Source organism: Vicugna pacos, unplaced genomic scaffold, assembly GCF_048564905.1.
Source record: "Vicugna pacos unplaced genomic scaffold, VicPac4 scaffold_20, whole genome shotgun sequence".
NCBI classification, from domain to species: domain Eukaryota; kingdom Metazoa; phylum Chordata; class Mammalia; order Artiodactyla; family Camelidae; genus Vicugna; species Vicugna pacos.
In genome coordinates, this window is record NW_027328741.1 from 41,620,918 (window position 1) to 41,643,949 (window position 23,032).

At 42.1% G+C, this 23,032-nt stretch overlaps 1 protein-coding gene across 1 annotated transcript in view; it reads right to left on the reverse strand.

Moving 5' to 3' along the window:
• Positions 1-1,021: 1,021 nt before the first annotated feature.
• Positions 1,022-23,032, reverse strand: part of LOC140693985 (uncharacterized) — a 34,036-nt gene continuing 12,025 nt past the window's right edge. Inside the window, exons 4-9 of the mRNA XM_072957485.1 lie at positions 7,789-7,906; positions 7,129-7,252; positions 2,497-2,556; positions 2,241-2,331; positions 1,842-1,962; positions 1,022-1,131 (exon numbers count right to left, since the gene is read on the reverse strand). Coding sequence (XP_072813586.1) covers positions 1,868-1,962; positions 2,241-2,331; positions 2,497-2,556; positions 7,129-7,252; positions 7,789-7,906 — 488 coding nt within the window. The 3' untranslated portion in view covers positions 1,022-1,131; positions 1,842-1,867. The remainder of the gene's footprint in view (positions 1,132-1,841; positions 1,963-2,240; positions 2,332-2,496; positions 2,557-7,128; positions 7,253-7,788; positions 7,907-23,032) is intronic.

Consider the following 23,032-nt stretch of genomic DNA (forward strand, 5'->3'; position numbering starts at 1 on the left):
TTATCATCTCCATCTTAGAGATTAAAAAAAACCTACAGAGGAGATTTATTCCAGTATAAGAAATTATTTTTAAGAATAATTTCAAAGATAAAACACATAAGGAATACATTTATTATCATAAGAATATTTTGAGACACTACCAAAATTAAAATCCTCCTAAACAAAATGAAAGGCAAGAAATGACAAGAAAAAGCTCTGTGATACATGTTGTTGAAGACAAGAAGTTAATGTTCATAACATACAATGAGCTGTCACAAAGCAACAAGAAGCTCCCCCACTTAAATGTGTGCAAAGGATAAAAGGAATCATTCATTTTAAAAAAGTCAAATGGCTAATGAGTGAAAAATGCTCAATACCTCACTGGTCATCAAATGCAAACTAAAACAATGAAAAAGCACTTTTGCTCATCATATTGGCAAATATTTTTAAAAGATATTCTATCTAGTGTCCATCTGTGGGAGAAGAAACCATGAGCGACATTTTCAGAGGACGACATGTCAATGGATATGTAAACTCTGAAAAACGTACGTACACACTGACTCAACACCACTTCTAGGAATCGTTTCCTTTAGGAAAAAACAAATTTAGTCCAAAAAGATGTACCCATCAGGGCATTTACACAGCACTGTTTACAATGGTGGGAAGAAAAACTGAAGTGAAATCATATCCAGCAATAGAGAATTGGTTACATAAGTAATTGTGCATCTTTTCATTCCCCTATGGAAGGAATTTCTAGAGTTACTTGAATGGAGTCTGTGATGAATGTAAATGTCACATCCAGGGACTAAATTTCCAGAAGCCTTAACTAAAGGAATACTCATAAAAGATCACAGGAATATCTGTACAAGAAGGATGCCAGTCAAATATCCTTTCTGACAGTGGAAAATGGAGAAAACTTAACTATCCACCATCAAGACAATGATGCGGTAAATCACGACGAGCTGCGAGCAATGAGGGAGCCGGCGTTTCGCCGTGGTCCAGGGCTTTGTCCACAGCATTCTCTCACCAAAGGTGTGCGTGGGAAAGAGACCACACCCGCAAATCAGGAGACCCCTCCACTCTATCTGAAAGGACCGTGTGAGTCTGGAGTGGGAGGACGTCTATGATATACACCTGAGTGATTAAAGCGAGCTGCAGAAAAACATATAGTATGGTCTCATTTTTAAATAAAGCATATATACACACACGTATACATGGAATTCTCATATGTGTGTATATATGTATGTCATAGGCATAAAGGTCATGAAACATATATATCAAATTTTCAACAGTTTTTACTCTTCGGAAATAAGGGGAAGGGAGGTAGGGCCTTCCTGTACCACCACAGTTCTCTTTTCAGTATTTCAGTTAATTATACTTGGAATTTAAAAGTTTATTTAAGTCCGAAGTAAAATGGACAATGCCTCCACAAGACAGAATGCTATACTGGTCATCAAAAATCATGCCAGAGGAGATAGAATATTGTAGAAAAACATATAAAAAGCCGAATGGAAAATGGAGGTGTCCACACAGTAAACAGTCACAGAGTGCTCTCTGGTTTTTTATGACAGAGGTGATCCACACTGATGAAAATATATGTTAACGTGTTAATTATTATCTTTGAATAGCGGGACAAGGATAGCCTCTTTTGCCCCATTTTTCAGAGTTATTATTTTAAATGCACATTCCTTTTCATCTGAAAAAAGCATTTTTAGGTGTGTAGTACTATGCATTGGAGAATAATACAAGAATACTTAGAGAAACAAGTAACTAGGAGACAAAGCAGCAGCATCACACAATGTAGGACGGGCGATCCTGATTAACACCACGCAGTTACATAAGGACCCACAAAGTGAGAGCACCTGCTGTAACAGGGCGTGCCCCCCTTCTATTTGTCAGCAGTGTCTTCAGGGCTGAGGCAGTTCTGAGCACGGCCAGTGTCAGTGCTGGTGTCTTGATTGATGCTCCTGGGGGTGAGGGAACCTGCAAGCCGAGAGGAAGAACAGAAATCATCCTCTGCCTTTTCTGTCTTGTTTCTTTGTTACTTTAAAAGAGAGCCATATATAAGATAAACCGTGTATCTCCCCAAATGAAATTTCAGTAATGAAACCGTTTTTAAAGACTTCACAGCTTATATTCTGCCTATAACTGTCTTTTCAACAAAGATCATATTTATTAAATGTTAATTAACTCAGTTAATTAACTCCCTGTTGAAACATTCTAGTAAAGAACATGAAATGCAGTATGTAAAAGAACCACACCTGCAGTGACTAGCTCAGCTGTCTTGACGGCAGTGCAGTCAGCCCCCACCATCCCGTGGCCCTGAGCTCCTGATGCTGGTAAGAGAGCACGCTGCCGCCTCAGATGGAGAGAAATGGTGAAAGCATTTCTTGAACCCTACAGCACTGACAAAACATAACTGACAAATCCCAGGCCCCTTTGAGGCTCTCATTTTCTGTTTCTGGCCAACCCCCATCAATGAGCAGAACCACCCAATTCCCAAGCCATGGGACTCACGTGGGAAGCAGTTTTGGAGAAATTTCCAGGTATAGAATGTAACCAACTATACATAGAACTCTGAAAAAAGAAAAGATGCCATACTCTGATTTTGGAAGACACTCAAAATATTCTCCTAAGCCTTAGTAGCTGGAAAGGCTGGGCTTCTCCTAAGTCACTTATTTATTTCACAGCCAGTAAGCATCTCCCTCAAATCCTGCTTCCCTGTGTCTGCTGGGAGCTTGAAGCACACTGCTGCTGTCGATCTTATAAGTCACATGGCAGAGGCATGTGTCTCACGCCTGCAACCCTCACACAGGCTCGCCTCCTAGCCTCACTGTCTGAACTGGGCCCCATTTTCTCACCTGTTTATTTGGTATCTGTTCTTCTGTAAGCTACCTGAAATGCGTTTTGGAACATGTCAGAAGAAGCAGTGGGTTGAGAAATGGACAGATTGAGAGGTGAGAGATGGGCAGACAGAGAGAGAGACTCCAAGAAAGGGGGAACAAATAAAATTTCCTATGCAAAACCCTCTTCTAATCAGGGAAGGAAACCACCACGGAAAAGTGTGAAGAGGCAGGTAGCTTAGGACTGTTTCCTGGATTCCATGAAAAGTAACACCAAGAGATGAGAGGGTAGAACTTTAAATAGTAAAAGAAAAAAAGCACGCATGCTTGAAAAATATATCTACAATATGTACTTTCTAAAGAATAGACTGAAATCAGCAGGACCCAATAACACTATACTTGGGTATTTACAGAAGTGAGAATCCCATCTCCAAACCACAAGGCATCCCTTCAGAGCACTGACAGTCTACATGGGGCGGTCATAAAGCCATCACCGCAAAAGCTATGCTACCCTGCACTTATGAGGAATGAGCAGCTGTGCTCAGGCTGCCCACGCGCGTCATTTACACCCCACAGCACCTCTACGGGGGGGACGCCTAGCGAGCCCCGTCTCTGCAGGACAGAAAACCAGTTCTGGAGAGGCTAATCCGACTTACCAGTTCTCCATCTCACAGGACTGGTCTCTCCAGAGCAGGACACGAACTCGGACCCACGATTGTAACCATGGTACTACAGTGCTTTGTGTGCTGTTTGTGTGTATAATACATTTGTTTCTATCATGAAAAGTTATTTAATAAATGATCGGTTGTCTTGTCTATCTCATTAGCTCACAATCAATCTTTATACTGTTGAATAGTACTCTTTTCCCCTAAAGAAAGGAACGGAAACAGCGGGGGTCAGAAAGAGGTGGGGCTCCATTCTTTATCTGGGATCTCATCTCATCGAAGTCCCCAAACAGGGAAAAGGAGCAAATGTTCTCTTTATCTTTTAAAGAGAGGGCTCCAGTGATGGTGACTTATTCAATTACAAAATCAAGGCTGGGGAAAGGGCACATGCAGCAACTAGAGCAGTATCAGCTGTAGGAAGGTCAAAAGTGCTCACGGGAGGGCTCGGGGGCAGCCTCATTTAATTTCAATCAGTAAAACAATAACAAACTCTAAAAATACTGGCCTACAATGGATTAGCTCTTTCTTGACATCTAGCAAGTTTCCACAGCCCACATGTAACATTATCGGGAACCAGTGAAAGGAAGAGTCCACAGACAAGGAAAATCAATGCCACAGGCAGGCTGAAACCCAGGCTGGAGTTTAGGAAGAGAAAGGGCATAGTTAAGAACTGGGGAAAGGCTGGGGGAAAAAATCATCACAAGGACCCTCAAGCATCATCCAACAATCATATAATCATTCATTCAAGAGAGAGTTACTGAGGTCGTATTCTGTGCAAGATTGTACAGCGGGTGAAGCAAGAGCGCAGCGTCCATGGTGGCAGCAAGTTGCGGGGCTCAAATACACTTCTGATCCCGGTACCTTGCACACTTGTCCTCAATATAAAGGCAAAGATAATTAAAGTAAAATAATACTCTGTAAACTCAAAGCATTGTTGAAAAAAAAAGTTAAAGAAGACCTAAATACCAGGACAGACACTCCACACACATTCCCCTATCAAAAGAAAGTGCTCTTGGAATGGCAGTGCTCCCCAGAGCGATCCGTATATTCAACGTGGTCTCGATCACAATCCCAGCGGGCTCCTCTGCAGAAACTGACTATCTGCTGCTACAATTCATATGGGAATTCGAGGATCTCAGTAACCAATACGTACTTGAAAAAGAAAAATTTGAGAGGACTTATAATTCTCAATTTCAAACCTTACAACTGTACCTCCAGGTGAGATTAGAGGCCATTGTGAAGTTATTACTGTGTTAATCCTTATTTACTAAATTCTCTACAATGAATATTACTGTTACTATAAGAAAAATAAAAAGTAAGTTATCCTTTAAAACATGCACACTGATTCATTCATTGGGAAAAAATTATTCTATCAATTAAGAGATAAATATCTATTGAAAAAGGACAACTTAAAAACAAGAGTGCATTTGCATTTTTCATAAATTGAAAACTGAAAAGCACAAAGACGTCAAGTTTCTAGGGAGACCAATGCAACATATTAATAGTTATTTTCAGAAATTCTAATTTAACAATGAAAACTCTGGAAAGGGAAAATCGTGACTGAGAGCCAACTGCAAACACATGGAGAGTAAAGGCCTAGAAATCACAGTTCCTTTAACTCTGCTCCTAACACAATAGGAGAGGAAATTCCTCACTGAGGGGACAGTGGAATCCCATGCATAAGACAGGATACACAGTACAAACTGCACTAGAATTGGGGGTGATTTTTTTAGAAGAATTCTAAAGTTACAAAATTGCTGAAAAACTATTAAAACACTGACAGAAAGATTAAAACACACAGTCATATATATTATATAGAAACATATGTAGTCTGCTCCCATGTTGCATTTAAATACAAATATATTTGTTCATTTATGGGCACTTATGACTTTATCCCTGGTAGAATATTTCAACTAAAACAAATAATCAATATAACACTCCTTTTGTCAAATCTACTTGATAAGTTACTCTGCTATGTAAACATAATGTGTCTAAGATAGATCTAAAATTAGTGAAAAAGAGCTTTGTATGGCTTCTTGAACTATTCTCAAAATTCAAAGCTTAATTTTAAAACAGATCTGAACAGTAATTCTATATTACCTTTTCCGTCGTGAAATGAACAACACAGTCTGTTGTCAAAATTCTGTCCTTACAGTGATTCACGAGCACTGTATCCTCACAAAACTGCTGGACAGCAAGGCACTATCCAGACACTGTGACCCAACAAATGAAACACAATGAAGACAGTGACCCTATTTTGGAGGGCTTATAGTCTGTGTCAACACCAGGGTTTTATTTGATTGGTTTGATTGGTTGGCAAAATAAAATCAATCAAGTACTTTCTTCTTTGAGCATTCTATAAGTCATGACTCTGCTGTTAGTGTCATGAGCAGGAAAGACTTAAGCATGACTTGATTAGATCAACTAGCAACAATCATCACTGGAGAGTGAGTAATAAAGAAGTTAACTGATAGCAATGCTTCTCCCTACATGAGACCTAAAATAAATCGACACTGATATCCAAAAAGAAAATGAGAATTTGAGGTCCCCAATAAGAAAAAAATCTAACAAGAAATCAAAAAAGTAAAGATTTTTTCATTAACGTTTCCTGGAAAGATTGGAGCATGGTGGTGTTGAGCTCAGATGCTAGGGAAAAACATGAGGGTCTGAATTCCCACAGCACTGGGTAGCTTTGACACTAATATGTCAGTCAAATTCTCTGCATCTCAGTCTCCGATGCATAGACTGGGGACAACAACCGCACCCATCTCCTAGAACGGTCCTAAGAATTAAGTTATTTTATATATACAAGTTTTAATAAAATACATCAGATATTAAATATTACCCCAAAAGCACAAGGAAAAATGAAAACAGAGATAAATTGGAGTTCATTAAACTTTAAAACTTTGCTTCAAAAGACACCATCCAGAAAGTGAAAAAACAACGCTCAGGAGAAAATTTTTTCAAATCATTTATCTGATAAGGAATTTGTGTATCAAAAAAAAAATTCCACAGCTCAACAATAAAAAGGCAACTCAATTAAAAAATGAAAAAAGAATCTGAAAAGATATTTTTCAAGGAAAATATACAAATGGCCAATAAGCACAATGAAACGGTGTTCAATAACATTAGCCCTAAAGGAAATCAAGTCAAAACAACTAGGAGAAACCGCTTCACATTCACTACAATAGGTTAAAAATCAAAAAAAGATTAACAAGCACTAATGAGGACACAGAGGAAGCGGAGCCCGCAGCCATTGCTGGTGAGGATGTAACACAGCGTGACCACTTTGGAAAACATCCTGGCACGTCCTCAGAGAGTTGAACATTTGGCTTCTGAATGATCCAGCAATTCTGCTTCCTGGGCACACAAGTAAGAGAACTGAAAACAAATGTTAACATAAAAACTCCTACAGGAATATTCACCATTACTTTTCGCCATTAATTTTCAGAGCCAAGAAACAGAAACAACCCAAATGTCTATCACGTGATGAATGGGTAAACAAAGGGGCCCAGCCATACAGTGAAATATTATTCAGCAATAGCAAAGCATAGAGTACTGACCCAGGCCACAACGTGGACAAACATTGAAAACGTTACTCAGTGTGAAAGAAGTCAGTCAAAATAGACGGTTCCACTTACATGAAGTGACTCGATTTGCATGAAATGTTCAGCACAGGCAAATCCACAGAGACAGAAGAGTGGCTCCCTGGGGCTTGGGGAGGATGGGGAAGTTGATAATGTCTGCTTATGCGTACTGGGTTTCCTGTTGGGGGGAAGAAAATATTCTAAGATTGACTGGGATGCACATTTCTGGGCGTAGAGTAAAATCCGCTGTACATTTTAATGGGTGATTTGTATTAAAACTGTTAAGAACAAAAGCACCTCGGATTAGTACCTTCCATAGTAAATGCAAATTGCTAACATTTATTACAGGAAGAAGAAACTGCCCTCAGCATGAAAGCAGGAGATCAGCAAATATTAGTTAACCGAAATTGGACAAGAGCATTTCACTTGAAACTGTTGCTGAGTGTACAAGAAATATTCAGACATGACAAGGAAAATCAGTTTGACATCACGAAGAAGCATTCTGCTTCAAATGCAAATCAAGGATTCGGCAAGCCCAGCTGCTACAAATGACCAGAGAAGAAACCTGGTTCTTAAAACAAGCACCAGAGCCAACAAGGAAATGGTGGTGAGGAAAGCAGGCGGCCTAAAATCTGGAACAGTGTGCTACAAATAATTTCTCCACTGAAAATTCAAAAATAAAATGAAAGTGATGTAATGCTGTGTTGAACTCACGTGAATGGGCTTCCTGCAGTGCTTGACAGTTCTGTAACCCCGAATGACTCAGGAGAATCAGCATGGCTCCTGGGAGTCCCCAAGTAACTGCCCATCAGCACGCTGACCACCATCACATCTGCCAGGGTTGAATTGCAGAGAAGAGAGCAACCTCTGAAAGGCACAGGGAATGTTGACAAGGGAATAAAAGGCTGCGGTCAATCCTGGGACAGAGGCCCTGTGAGCAGAGCCCAGAAGGCTGCAGGTGAACTGGAGTGGCCCTGGGGCAGGAAGGGACCACAGGGGAGCATATCTCAATTATCTCCTCTCTCTCCCTCGGGTAGAAGGGATAAAGCCTGCATCATTCTCACCTGGAACTGTGGGTTCTGGCTGGCGGAAGTCTTACCGACATGGAATGAATTTCTCAAGACTGCGGAAAAAGGAAAGAAAGCGAGAGGGATTAGGGAGCCAAATCCACGAGTCTCTCAAATGCTCCCATATTTATTGTGTATAATCAAAGTAAAAAGTCAATAACAGTTGTGAGATAGTAGGCAGGAACTTGGGGAAAGAAGGGATGAGACAGAGATTGTAGACTCCACCATGAGTACTAAGGCTTAGTTTACCTTTAGGGAAGTCATGGGCTGAGGGGAACAAGATACATTTTTTAGACATGTTCATTACAAAGCAGACCACCAGACCAGCCTGGTCCCTGTTTTGGGGATAATAGACTATCTAACACCACGCAGGCCTGGCGTTTATAGCTGAGGGCCTGGGTCATTGCTGTGCAATAAGCAGTGTGCTATCTATAACCTCAAATATGCAAGCAAGGCATTGTCTCTGCTTTTTATGGCAAGGAGACAGGAGTGAGGATGCACAGGTGTTTGCTTTAAAGCAGTTAATAAGCACATTTTTTCTTCTTAAAGTTGACAGGCGGCTGGGATGTGTTACAACTTGTTAACTCAATCATGGGCTCCCACATGGAACCATTATGGAGGACATCCTAGGATGACAAATCCTGGCTCTGGATCTTTTCCTGCCAGCTTCGGCCACTCCAGCAGGGTCTAGACACATCCCTGAATAACGATCCCACAGAACCACCTAAACTCTTAACTCCTGGTGCTTGAAACTTAATTTTAGCTCTACACAACTTAATGTAGAAAAGTTTCAGAAATAAAACATATTATATTCTTTTTATATCTCATCATAAGACTGATTTTTCTGATTGCTCTAAGCTGCTTCTACATGGTAAAGCACCTAATTCTGCAGGTGAATTCAGTACTTTCCTTTGGGCATAACTAGACAGTCTGGGCTGTCTGACTTCTATTAGTCAAATACCAATACACTTAATTGATTTCTTTGTTCATCAATTTCAGCCTGGAGGTGAGGGTCTGTCACTATTTTCCTCAGCCCACCCTCTACTCTTTTCTCATCAGCATCTCAGGCCTCCTGAAAACAAAACAAAGCATTTGTTTCCCTTCATCTACACTTTCCACAAAGGCAACAGGAATCATCATGCCTAGAGAATGAATTCAACACAAATGTTAAAACAAAAATCTATAAACCTGAAGCAACTCCATCTCCGACTCATGATACACAATGACATGAGAGTAAGTGTGTCAGGTACAAAGCATGTGTGAGCCTGACCACCTCATTTCTATTCTTCAAAGGAAGGAAGGTTTTCGTATTTTTTATTATCATTCTTTGTCATTGTTTCTGATTAAGCCAAAAAATTTTTTATGAAATAATTAAGCACTGCAATAACAGATTTTCGCTGTATCAATTACAGAAGGAATTCAGAGGGGATAGGAAAACCCACCTCTGTAAAAAATGCAAAATTCCTTCCCCTGTTAAGAACACGAATACAAAATGCAACAGAGAATTCAAATTCTTGTGGAGAGGACAAAAGCCACAGAATCAAAGCAAAGTCATTATTATGACTCAATCCAAAATTCACTGGACAAACATGCTCAATGCATTCAAATAATTTTTAAGGCACACTGCAAACCATTCACTTAATTATCTACAGGCTAGAGGAAGAATTTCCCTCTATAACAGACAACATAAATCAATAGGTTGCCCCACCAAACAAGGAACAAACATCAGGTTTTTTGCAGTTCTGATAAATCAGCAAGTTTTAAAGATCAAAATCCAGAAATTTTAAACATTCATTCACACCAGAATGAATCAAGCACTTAAAAATAAATAACCCAAAGAAACTAAACACATTGATCACGTACCTGGATCAATGAGAAATTCTTGTACAGCTGGAAAAAAAGAACAGTCTATAGACTTATACTTGAAAAATAAAACTACTTTTAAAGATAACTGCTAAAACACATTTCATCATTCATGTTGCCTTGAAAAATCTGAGGAACTTGTCTCTGATCAGAAAAGCAATTCTGAGTATTAGTATGTTACAATTCAGTGCCAGTTTGCTTTAGAAGAAAAAAGAAAAGCTACTGTTTCTCATCTTGCACAAAGTTTAAAGAACCTCCCTGCCTCTATCTCCTCCCATTTTCTAAGCTCATGCTCCCCAACCCTTCTGAAACAATTACGAGAACCTCTTATTCCCACCAATATGCCAAATCACAAAAGAGTATCAATTTATTTGTGTAAATATATACCTACACCTTGAACTGGAGGAGAAAGATTTCAGAAGGCTATATGGAACTTATTGCTACATTCCTGAAATCACACACATACACGTTCACAGAGACACAGACATATACAAACTGAATTACTGGGCACTTCACAAGCTAAGGACTTACAACTTCTAGAAGATAACTTTGTAGTTAGTTTAAAATACAAAACGGTCAGCTTTTGAAAGCCTTGAACATTGCAAAATCATCCAAATATCAATGAGATCCAATTAGCCTTCTCTGTAGAATGTAATTCCCCATGATGGCAAAGCAGACCCTAAGAAGTAGTGGATCCAAGACTCGTGTTTTTCACTAGCTATGATCGTTTTAAAACACGTAAACAGATTTAGAAAGGTATGTCCCTATGACATTTATTCTTATTGAGATGGCATATGTATTCAATTGTCTATGCAGAAAATAGGACCCATGATGGTGTTTAAGAAATATTTTGTGTATTGAAATATTTATTTTTAAGTGCAGACAAGGAGGGTGGGTATTACTCCATTGTAGAGCACCTGTTGTGCACGCACATGTTCCTGGCTTCAATCCCCAGTACCTTCATGAAAATAAATAAATACAAGTGCTTACTTAAAAATAAGAATAAATTTATATAAAAAAATAAATGCAGACTAAAAACCACTGCAATCTAGGAGCCACAATTATAATAAAAAACAAGTGTTTCTATTAAATATTGACTATACGCCAATCACAGAGACAACCACAAATCACACCTGACAACCATCACGTGTGATTCTCAGCAATCCTACTAAGTAGACACGGATGAGAAACCCGGCTCTGCGGATGAGGAGACGGAGCTCGGAGGAGCCGGGGACACTGACCGTCCTGCTCCCCGTGACACTGCGTCAGCCCAGGGCAAGCGCTGACAGAGCTGCACTGAGGGGACACCCAGCTGCATGGAACCATGGGGGATTGGGGAGTCCTAGAAAATACTCAAAAGTGTTCAATGAAAAACCAGCTCAAATATATTACTCTGTGCCCCATCCTCTAAACACAGAACATGTCTGGGACCTTTTTGATGCCTCCATGTCCTTTCTGCCATCATCAGTTATGTGCCCTCTCAGTGCGACCAGTCATGAACCGGACCCCATACGAAGTGCACTCAGATGGAAGAGCTTTAAAAGCTGTTTTATGAAGTTTGTAAGACTGTCTATTCCTCACACAGGCGGTCATCCAGCACTACTCACCGGTGCGGATGTACCACCTGAAATCACACCTTTCTGCTTTTTAAAATCCCTTCATGTAATACAGACTTTTAAACAGCAAAGTAGCAGCTCAACCACAGACAGTGGACATCTTTTCACCAAACGGACTCAAACAGCCCATCGGACTACCTGGAAGCCCTTTTCTTCTATTAAACCCACTTCCAGGTACTTCATCTGATTGGTGGACTCGGCCTCTGAATGGCCTACTCAGAGAGATCCCATCCTCACATCCGGGGGTGGGAGAGGACCCTGCTGCTGGGAGAAATCAGTGAGGAAGGTGGACATCCTCCAGCCATTTCTGCATGGGTAGAAATGCCACATGCTCAGAAATTATACCGTCAGCACCCCTCGGCTCCCATGGACTGGTTTCACATTAAGCAAACTTATGACACACTGATGCAAGAAAACCAGAAATTTAATTTATTAATGTAACAGGAGATGTGAAACTACAAACCAGATTGAAATATCAGAGTTCAACCATGAGTACAGATTCTCCTCCACGGCCCAATCTCGGGCAGGCAGTCACATGGCAAGCGTGGACAGAAGCAGAGCAGGAAGGGTTTCTAGATTAACTCAATGGACTAAATTTCTGTTATAAGAACAGATCTACTGCCTGGAAAACAATTAATGCCAATCACGGGGCACACTCCATGGACAGTGGCTGAGACACGACTGTGAGCACCTGTATAACTCCACTTTCCCTGTCCTTTCTGGTCTAACTGATGCAGAGGTACAGAGATCCAGGGATGCAGATACCTGTAAACACCCAAAGCCCATCCCTGGGAGCCTGGAAACCAGATAGCCAGGATTTAAATCCCAGCTCTGCCACTTACTAGCTCTGTTACCTTGGCCAAATTACTTACCCTCTGTGTGCCTCAATTTCCACACTGTAAACCTGGGATAAAAATCAAATCTTTCTTACTCACTTGTTGTGAAAATTGGGGGATTCATTTCTGTAAAACTCTCAGAAAAGAATGTAGCACATTTTTGGTGCCCAACAAATTTCAATTTAATAAGAAAGTGATTTACAAGTCTCCCATCTAATCATCTTCTGTGTTTCATGACTATTCTGAGTTCCAAAGGAAATCCTTATTTCCCCTCTTATAAACTCTTGAGGAGCACCCTTCTGTTTCAAGCCACCACCTGTTTAAACTGAGGGGGGATTCCCTCCTCCCCACTCCTCTGGTCCATGGGAGACTGCTTCTCCCTTCACACCCCTGACCACTGGCCCACGGCTAGCCCTCCTCACACTAACAGATTGAGCTGTGAGTCCGGGGAGACAAGCAGGGCATATGAAAGCTTTCCTTCCCCTCCAGTGTTGGCCACCCTTAGGAAGCAGCCGGGATGCTCAGTTCCATGGCAAGACAGTCCTGTGCATTATGGGTCAGAATCTCTCAAGGGAATGCTCGCTGTGGACCAGAGTTACCTGGGACTGCGTAAGTCTCTAATTCTGGGACATAGTGTCATGACACTCACTCTCCCACAGCCCTGAATTTCATGGAGAACGTGGCTTCATCAGTAATAAAGGAGACATTTATCGCCTGCCTGTTCTTCTTTGTCATCTCTCAGTTGGCTGCTGGACACAACATGTGTATAAGTATTGGGTCCCCTTAAGCCCCAACATATATGAAGTAACAAAAATTCTGTGGCTTAACATTGGTTCAGGGCGACTGTGTAACTGTCCTGACTCTGCTGATGCTAAATTATGTGTATAGGAACTATGGAACCTCCTCAAATATCTTTCATCATAAAACCAGCTTTTCTTATTTTCCTGTTTCTCAGTAATTGCCAAAGACTATCAAATGATGGCTTCACACCAAACAGCAGTTAAGATTATGAGCCCTCTTGTCATACACACTGTGCTAAACACTTTACATAATTTCTAATTCTCACAATTCTACAAAGCAGAAATGAGTGTCCCCATCTCACAGACGAGGGAAAAACTCAGAAAGAACTGACTCAGGATCACGTAGCTCAGTGGCAGCGCGTGCATGCAAACCCAAGTCAAAACACCACACCCCTTTGTATATGTACCAAATCTCCTACCACCCATTGACACACAGCGGTGGGGATAATACTTAGGGAACTCAGTACACTTTTCAGCTTTAAGGTGCTCCAGAGGCCGCTTCTAGCTCTTTTATAAAATCCCGGCTCACTGGTTTCTAACACTGCAAGAAAAGTCCGATGTTGCAACTGTTTGCACAGGAAGTCTGAAATGTTCACAGCGAGATGATAGAATAAAACTAAGACATAAGCAGAATAATAGTTCCAGGTAGTCAGACATAATGGACATTGTGCTACCCTGAAGCACTAAGCAAAGGAATCAAAAAAAAAAAAAAACGTTGTTTAAGACTTCCTTTACAAACAGGAAAGTTAAGACTGTAAGAAGGTGTAACAGCGCCACCTATGGCTTAAAAGGCCTTCCTGGTTGCCTGGAAAGGTGCAACACAAAAATTGCCTGTGGATCAGAAACAAGAATCAGATAACTAAAAGCTTATGTAGCACATACTGCTCTCCTAGTCCTCATGTCTTGCACTGTAGCAAAAACCAACAGACCTGTACTAGGCCTATATTCATAAAAGTCATGTCTGTATTTTTCCAACAGGAGGTAATCTAAGTATCTTGCAAAATACTTCTCAAAGAGCCAGGAAATCATAGAAGTGTATTGAAATACAAAAACATTTATTTACATATTAAAACAGCATGAGCTTTTTTCTATTAAAAAAGCTGACATGTCAAATCAATGTTTTGATATTTTAAAACCTATTAAGAGTGCAGAAAAATAAATCAAAATTTTCTTTAATCACAAAAGAGAGAAGCTTATTCCCTGAAAATGATCAATGTGGATTTTTCTAAACTTAATGCTTCTGGTCAGATTCCTACGAATTTAAATGTCTGAGTGTATAGTTACACGGCAGCATGAACACTGAGTTGTAACAATACACATTCTGTGTAAATAATCTTCAAGGTCGTCTGCTTAAGTCAATTTAACTAGTCCCTGTCTCAATAGAATGATACAGATTTCATTAAAACTTCATACTGCACGCACACACACACACAAAACCCTGAATCCTTGTTACTTTAAGCCATATTCATATATATCCATATTGAATATGCATCAGAAACAAGCCACCCTCTTTAGTATTCACAGTTGATCCTTCTAAACTATCTGTCATTGTGACAGCACATTTTTACTAAGCAGCTCTTGGATGCTTTGTATACAAGGCGTCTACCTCTCACAGTCAGACATGGTAAACGGCATCACTCAAATTTCACAAATGAGGAAATATACTTAAGCCATGGAAACAACGTACATATTTATCATCAGGAAAGAAAAGAGTAAAGATTTTACTTTCAATATGCACTGACAAACTTTTCCTCCATACTAAGACTACATACATAAAACAAATTCAGTCATTGTAAATTATTCTGTCAATAAGCACCACTAGAGAAAAACAAGCAACATCATTAGCAATGATTGGACTTTCAAAGCCCACTCCTATTTTGCACTATAATCATTTTTAATGTTTTGTTTTTAGTGCTTACATAGCACTAATATAAAGAAAACATAAACTATTTAAGTCATTACCTGAGAATGCAACATTTGTGAAAATGTACAATTTTAATTTATGCCACTCTGTCTCACATTCTCACTGGTGTCTCTCCTTTGAAGGCCTCATCAGGCTGAGATCGCCAAAATCGGTCATTTATGGACTCACAGGAGTTCGGGAAACCACTCAACGGGAGGCTGATCAGAGGAGAAATTGAGAATGCATCCTGTGCAGCCTGGGTTCCAGCACCGAGCTAGGCACCGCCAGCTGCGTTTGATTTGGGACAAGCTGCCCACCTCTCAATCCCTCAGCTGCAAAAAGGAGACATTGATACCTACCGTCAAACACCTGCTTTGAAGTAAAACATGAGAAAAACAGTTTAGCCTTTGGTAGGTGTCCACTCACAGCAAGCTTGGTCATTATGATGATGAGGATTACTTTTAATAAGTTAAGCTAGACCAAAAATTAGAAATCACCATAAAGGAGAAACATTTTAACTCAATAAGCATTTCCTTTTGAATGGATTGATAAAAGTTCTAATGATTTTTTTAATAAACCAAATTTTGTCCATTAATTTTAGATTTACCGGTTTATGGACAAGTCTCCAAAAAAAGAATTAGAGGCCTCTAACCTCTGAATACTAAGAAAGTAAAGTTTAAAAAAATTATGGGGGAGAGTATACCTCAGTTGAGAGAGTATGTGCTCAGCACGCATGAGGCCCTCAGTTCAGTCCCCAGTAACTCCATTTAAAAACTTTTATTTAAAAAAAAGGAGAATTAAAGGAAAAAGATGGAGGACTACAGAACTTTTTTAGAGAATCCACTCAGATTTAAGATGGGGAAAAAATATCCATTTCTCACAGGAAATCTTGAGAACTATGTAAACCGGATCTGAGTTGTCTAGTCTTTAACATTATTCATGAATTCATATTACCAAGTCTTAAAACTACCTGATAACCCACAGTGGTGGTAGTGATCATAAAACCTGCCAATGCGGATCGAACTCCGGCTAGGACTGCTCTGTTCTGACATCTCTGCCCCTGAGGCCTCACCAGGCTGAGAGCACTAAATTTTGTCATTCATGAGCATCTCGTGTAAGTCTTCCATTTGTGCTTCTCAGTCTCCTCTCACCAGCCCCTCTGAGGGAAGCACTGTTATCATCTTCCCCACACGCAGATAAGGTCACTGAGGTACAGAAACTAAACCTGCTCCAGGTCACATCGGCATTAAAGGACGTCTGTATTTCTGCTGTTTTGCGATTGACAAAGGAATCTGAGATATCAATACAAGATAGACTGTTAAAAAATCAAGTCTGTCAGCTCTTCACCTCAAAGAGCAGATACTATAAATTCCTGATGTAGGATGAGGCTGCCGCCACAAAATGACTCAGCTAGAAATTAATATCCAAGATGAAGCAGCGGATACACATAAATATTCATGACTGTCAACTCCTCTCACGGGTCTTGGCCCTTCACTGCCTGAATGGGGGTGAAATCCCCACCCGTGTCTGGGAGGGTAGCGTGGCTCTTCCAAGTCTCACCCAGGCTTCACAGGCTGTTTCCCCCTACAGACTGTCCTAAATGATTAAAAAGCTCACAAGATTTTTACACCAGCCAAAACTGAAAGACATTTCTGCATATGGAGCACTTTCTCAGGCTTAAACCATTTTTGCCTACACTCAGCAAGGGGGAAAAAAGAAACATGACTCTGCAAAGTCTCTTAGCCTTACCACTCACAGGAGTTGAATGGTCTCAGCACAAGATGACCCTTCACATTACAGGATGAGAACAAAATAAAGCCGCCCCAACAACAAGCACTCCCAGAGACAGCGCTCAGCAGTCTTCTGCACACTCACGGTTGTGCAGCCCTCACCACCATCTATTTCCAGAACACTTCATCACCCCAATAGAACACCCCTGTCACTAGCAGTCACTCCACAACCCCCCTCCACCCAGCCCCTTGCAACCATCATCTGCTCTCTGCCACTGCATGAGCCAATTCTGGGCATTTCTAAGATCACTGAAATCAACAATATGTGGCCGTTTGTGTCTGGTTCCTTTCAGTTAACGTGCTGTTATCAAGGCTTTCCCATGTTGAAGTGGTATCAGCATGTCTCTTTTTTTTTGAAAATGTTAAACTTTATTAGAAGGTGGTAAATACTATCAAAAATAGTAGAGTGGGGTATAAGGGGTGGGGTTTCAAAGGGAAAAGTCCGGGTTGAGCAGTCAGGGTGGACTACCCAGAGCAGATGGCTTTTTTCATATTCCCCTTTATTTATTTTTTCTTTTTTATTCACTCTTATGTCTGAATAATATTCCACTAAATGGAGATACTACATTTTGTTCTTTCATTCAGCAGCTATATATGGACGAGGTCCAGAAGAATGAGTGTAAGTGGTGGCTAGCAGGGATGGCATTTAAGCAAAGGGCAAGATGTGCTTTCAAAAAAAAAAGTGAACAATCAGAGGCACAAGGAAATTCAGCGCGTTTCTGAGAAAGTGCATGGTTGCTTCAGTAGGATTGCCATGCAGGGCTGTGGGGGATAGTGACAGGAGACACAGTGAGGGAGTCACCTGAGAATATTCCCCACTGCAAGCAGCTCAGCCAATTCTCCTCCCTCATCCTGTATTTTAGAGACATTTTTGCTAGCTTTTCTCTTATTTCAAGTAACAGTACTTTAGTTACACATCTGATCATCTGCATCAGACCACATTAGCTCCAAGCCACAGAAAATCATTCACTGACCGGAGCAGCTCCAAGACATAACATTGATGGACCAGGGAGTCCTGCAGCATCCCATCCTGCAGGCACAAACCACACATGTTCCCTGGTGATGTCCGGAAAGTAAAATGCATGGAAATATCTCACTGCTGCTGCACGACATCTGCCCACAAATTGCCCCCAAATCATGCTGGCACAGCACTACTCAACCCTCGCACTACCCAAAAAAAAAAAAAAAAGAGAGAAAGAAAAGAGAAGAAAAGAAAAGAAAAGAAAATATAAGAAAAGAAAAGAATAAAGCTAAGAAAGCAAATTTAGGCTCTTCCATTGAAAACCAGCAACCATCACTGCCAGTATCTGAGCTGGAATGATCCTGACTTCAAAAACCACTGTGCAGTTACTATTCAAATGTGACAGACATATATGTATTTCACTTAGATGATATTACAATAGGATTTTTCTTTTCAAAATTTCCAGTTGCAACAATAGCACAAGGAAGTTTATGTTTCATTTTTAAAAAAAAACAATTATTTTCCACTTTGTTAATTTTGAATCTATTATTATTTTATAAAGGGAGCTATGCTGCAGATTATAAACCAAATATCTGGCTTCTGCAAACAAGACCTATATGACTTCACTATTTCAGAGCAAGCTTTAATGATGCTTTCAAATTGGGGGCGCTCACTAACAGCTCTTTAAATACTGTCAAAGATGTGCTATTATGTAATGCAAAGGGTCTACCTACACATCAACTCAGAAACCAAAGAAACTACACGAAAGCCTTAGTTTATCATTTTAAAATATTCCTATTATTTTGAATATTAAATTTCTTAAAAGATAAGATATTTTTTGAGAAAGACATCAGTTGTATTAAATTTCCTCTCACCAAGAAAGCAATCTTTATCAAGAATTACTACCCCTATGAAAATCCAAAAGACAGGACGTTTCTAGCTAAGTTAACTTACAGATCTCAACACAAGCCTAAATCCTATCTGCTCTCACTTGAACGAGCCCAGCAAAGTCCTGGGCTACTCTGGAACTTAGCTCTTCTGTTCCATATGTTGGCAGAGCTAAGATCATCACACAAGGCAGGGAAGGAGAGAAGAGGTAAGTCCACCTGGCGGCCTCCATCTGTTTACTTCCAGCCACAAGGTGTCGCTAGAGCGACCCCGCTAACAAGCCCTCCACATAAGGAAACCCGGCATCCACTCTGCCCCTGCGGTCCCCAAGCAGCCCCGACGCCCCTCTCCCACTGGTGGCCTCCGAGCCTGTGAATGGTCTTCTAATGACCCTCCCAGTTGGTGACACTCTCCCCCTCTTCCCCGCTACACACACACACACACACACACACACACACAGCCAAGGCAGCCTTCCCAAATCACAAATTTGATTACATCTCCCCACTTCAAACCCATCAGAGGCTCCCTGGTAGAGTTCTAGCCCCACCCCCGACCCTGCTTGTCCATCCTCACCTCAGTACCAGGTCCCCAGTGACCTCAGGGGCCCCGTGACCTGCTGCTACTTCCCACTAGCCTCCAGGCTCATTTTAACTGTTTGTCAAGGAAGTCTTCCTTCCCTCCAACCTCCGCACTTTGGATTAGGTGCCCTGCTGTGTTAATAAAACATTTTAATCTAAGTCAACTTCTGACACTGCTAAGCTCTCAAGAAGCAAGTACATTTTGCTTACTACTGTGGGTCCACCCCCTCTCCCCTAGACACTCAGAATTGCGTGTGTTGTGAATAAAAGAATGAAGGGGTGGGACTCAAAAGGACAGGCAGAGCTGCTCTCCTAAGGGTCACTTCCTGCTGACACCCTTCACTGCCTCTTCTGTGTCAGTTCTAGTAAAAACCAAGCTCCTCCAAAGCCCTCCACCCCTAGGCCCTCTCCAGTGTCCTTCAAAGCAGGGTCACCCACCACCCTGGACCACACAGGGCAGTCTCCCCGAGTCCCCACCCCACAAGCCTCCAGGCCTCTACCCGGGCTGCTCCTGCCACCTGAGTCACCCTCTTGATTCCTTCCCCTGGCTGACTCTTACTCTGTCCCCAGAACTGAATGTAGAGCCAATTTCTTCCAGGAAGTCCTCCCTGATGATGTCCTTTAGCTCTTGGCTGGGCTCCATCTACAGCAGCACTGCTTGGCGACCAACTGGTATTTGTCCACCTGCTCCTATGAGACCATGACCTCTTGGAGGCCACGTGGGAAAAAGGAGTGAGGTGACAAGAGGGGTGGGAAGAGCAAACAGGAAAGTCGCAGCTCAAGTCCCAAATTCAAGGATTCTGTCTCAGATAAAAAGAATAAACTGTTTCATACATGTGTCATTTGGCTATGATTTTTGTGGCTCATGGAAAACAAGAGCTTGGTGTTCAAGCCTGAAATCCAAGTTACATGCAAAGAAATGTATATATTCATATCCAAAGGAAACCAGAGCTGCTCAAAAACACTTTGCAGTTAAAATCCAAAGGAACTTTGATAAAGGCAATCTCCCTCTCTCTCTTTATTTTTATTTATTTATTTTTTTGGTATCATATAGTTTTAGAAGTATTTGTATAACTAAGTGATGGCTACAGCCTATGATTCTGCACTGGAGTGTTTGGGGCTAAGGAAGCCCAGATTACATGCACTGTGTAAATGCAATCACACCAACACAATGACAGGCGCCCTAGTGGCTGAGCTGAAGTTCCAAAGCAGAGAACCTTATGTTGGAAGACAGCTCTCAGTAGAAAGTAAGAAATGCAATGTTCTGTACTCAATTTCATTAGCTTTATGAGCCATTAACAGATAGTATGTCTTGTCTAATGAAACCCCAAAATATATTGTCATCTTCGATTTTCTCCATCTGACTGTTTTATGTTAAATTTGGATATCAAACCCTCACTCCATACGGAAAGCTCAGGCCTTAGCTGCAGCACAGTTACATCCCGTGGAAGAAAGCCGATCAAGGGAGAACAGGAGAGTTTCCCTTCAGAAGCTGCTAAGTGTGGTTTTGCACCTGTATGTCATTTACAACCACGCCATCGTCAAAGGAGTAAGACCTTACATCTGTGGGGCAAAAAGCACTGCGGTGGTTCCGAACCATGAAAGAACACTGAGCTTTGTGCAACAGTCCTGAGGCACTTAAAGCGTACTTTCTCTGAAAGGCTCCGAAACTGACTCACTTCACCATTTCAGGTACAACCGGAATTAGTAGAGAGAACATGCCCTTGAAGTCTGACAAGGCCCTGCTGGATTCCTGCTACAGCATTTACTAGCTGCTAAATGAACCAATTCCTTAAACCTCTGAGGAGGCTTCCCAATCTTCAAAACGGGGCTGCCACCGCCCACTTGGGAGGCATGGATGTGAATGCAACACGCAAGTAGGGCGGCCGACTGGTACGTGACACGGGACCTGGCTAGTTTCCCTCCGCTGCCCTTCTGCCCCTTTAAACTTGCACTGTTCCCCCTGGTAAGGGTGAAGCCCCAGGAACAGACTGCCCGATTCTTCTGTATATCCCCGGATACATACCTTACCCTTAGGAGGTCAGAAAAACAACTGCCTCCTCCCCAGTCACTATCAATATTCTTAAGAGTCTGGGTTTTTTTAACTCTATGTTTCAGGGAGACTATTCAAGAATTGTTCAACCACCGTTCTCCAGGTTGGCTCCTCTCCCAACGCCCATCCCTTCTTACCTCAAATCTTCTGTCTGATTGCCTTTTGTTCGTGGGAAAGAGAGTCCGCTAGGGTGCGGACTCCCTAGGCCTCCCTCCCTTCATCACAGGAGAGTGTGACTACATTCTCCCAACTCCCCACTCCGACTCCAGCTTCTGAGGAGTTTCCCCTTCTGGACCCTGCAGCCTCTGGATCGTCCCAAGACGCGCACACGTGGCCAAAACCCTCTCTTCAGATTTCTTCCTGTGTGGCCCTGCCCACCCCCCAGAACCTTAAGGATAAATGCCATTGCTCTGAAAATCACAAACGCCGCTGACTGACACACCAAAGCTGCATGGTCCGGGCTTTCCTCCAAACCAGGCACAGCCCTGCCCCCCCTCAGACACAGTCTGCACCTCTTGAGATGAGCTGATCCACTTGCACGGCTGTGAACACCAGCTAAGAATGACGAATCCCAATGTGTATCTCTAGTCCGGCTCCTTCACCTGAGCCCCAGGCTCATAGACACGAGTGCCTCTTGGAAGTCCTAACTTGGATGACAAATGGCATCTTAAAAATGCCATATGTCAAAAAAAAAGGCCTTATGTCCACCATTTACTCTAGACTTCGATTCCTGGCAGGTACCTCCCAGGCTCCCCATTTTAGTAACAGCCCCAGCACCCACCTAGGTGTTTGAGGTCACATTCAATTTCCACTGTTCCCTCCACCTGGCCCTGCCCTGGAATCAGTCTTGTTATTTCTGTCACTAAGCCAGTCTCAAGTCTGGTTCTGCAGGGAGCACGATGGAAACCCACAAGCTCACAGCAAGGTGCACTGAGTCACAGTCCTCCGAAGGGAGTTCCCTGGAGGGGGAGGCATCTCCTGCTGCCAGTCACCTCAGAAGGCACTGGATTCTCACAAAGAAGGACCAGAAGAAGGGACTCAAGGATCTCCCGTGATCTGAGGTTTGAAGGGCCCGAGGTCTGGGGGAGCTCCTAGTTAGCTGACACTCCTGTCAGTGAGCAGATGAGGATGGTAGGAACCCAGGCAAGTCTGTTCTCGCTCCGACCCCTTTTCTCTCAGGAGCCACGGGAAAGGCCAGTTTCCAGGGCACAGACCGGCCATCACAGATCCCAGCCTGCATTTGCCAACCCAGACAGCCTAGACTCCTACTTGCGACTCTTACTTCTGTTCTGTTCCCCCCCAGAATGTGATGGACTCTTTCAGAAAGTCTGGACTGTCTCAAGCGAGACCAAGTCAATGAAGGATGAAGTGTCCACATTTGGACCAGAGCATGAAAGGAGAAACAAGGCCTCATGTCCAGCATGACGGTGGTGGCCAAGCCCTTTCCCTGGGTGAGATGAACCAGGGTCGGGGTGAGAATGCAAGGTCCCTTCACGGCTGACAGGGGTGTTGGAGACTCACTACCGCAAAATAACGACACGGCCGTCAGTGGTGGACATCAGCTGCAACAGACACAGAGTCAGCTATTTTCTGCCAAAAAGGG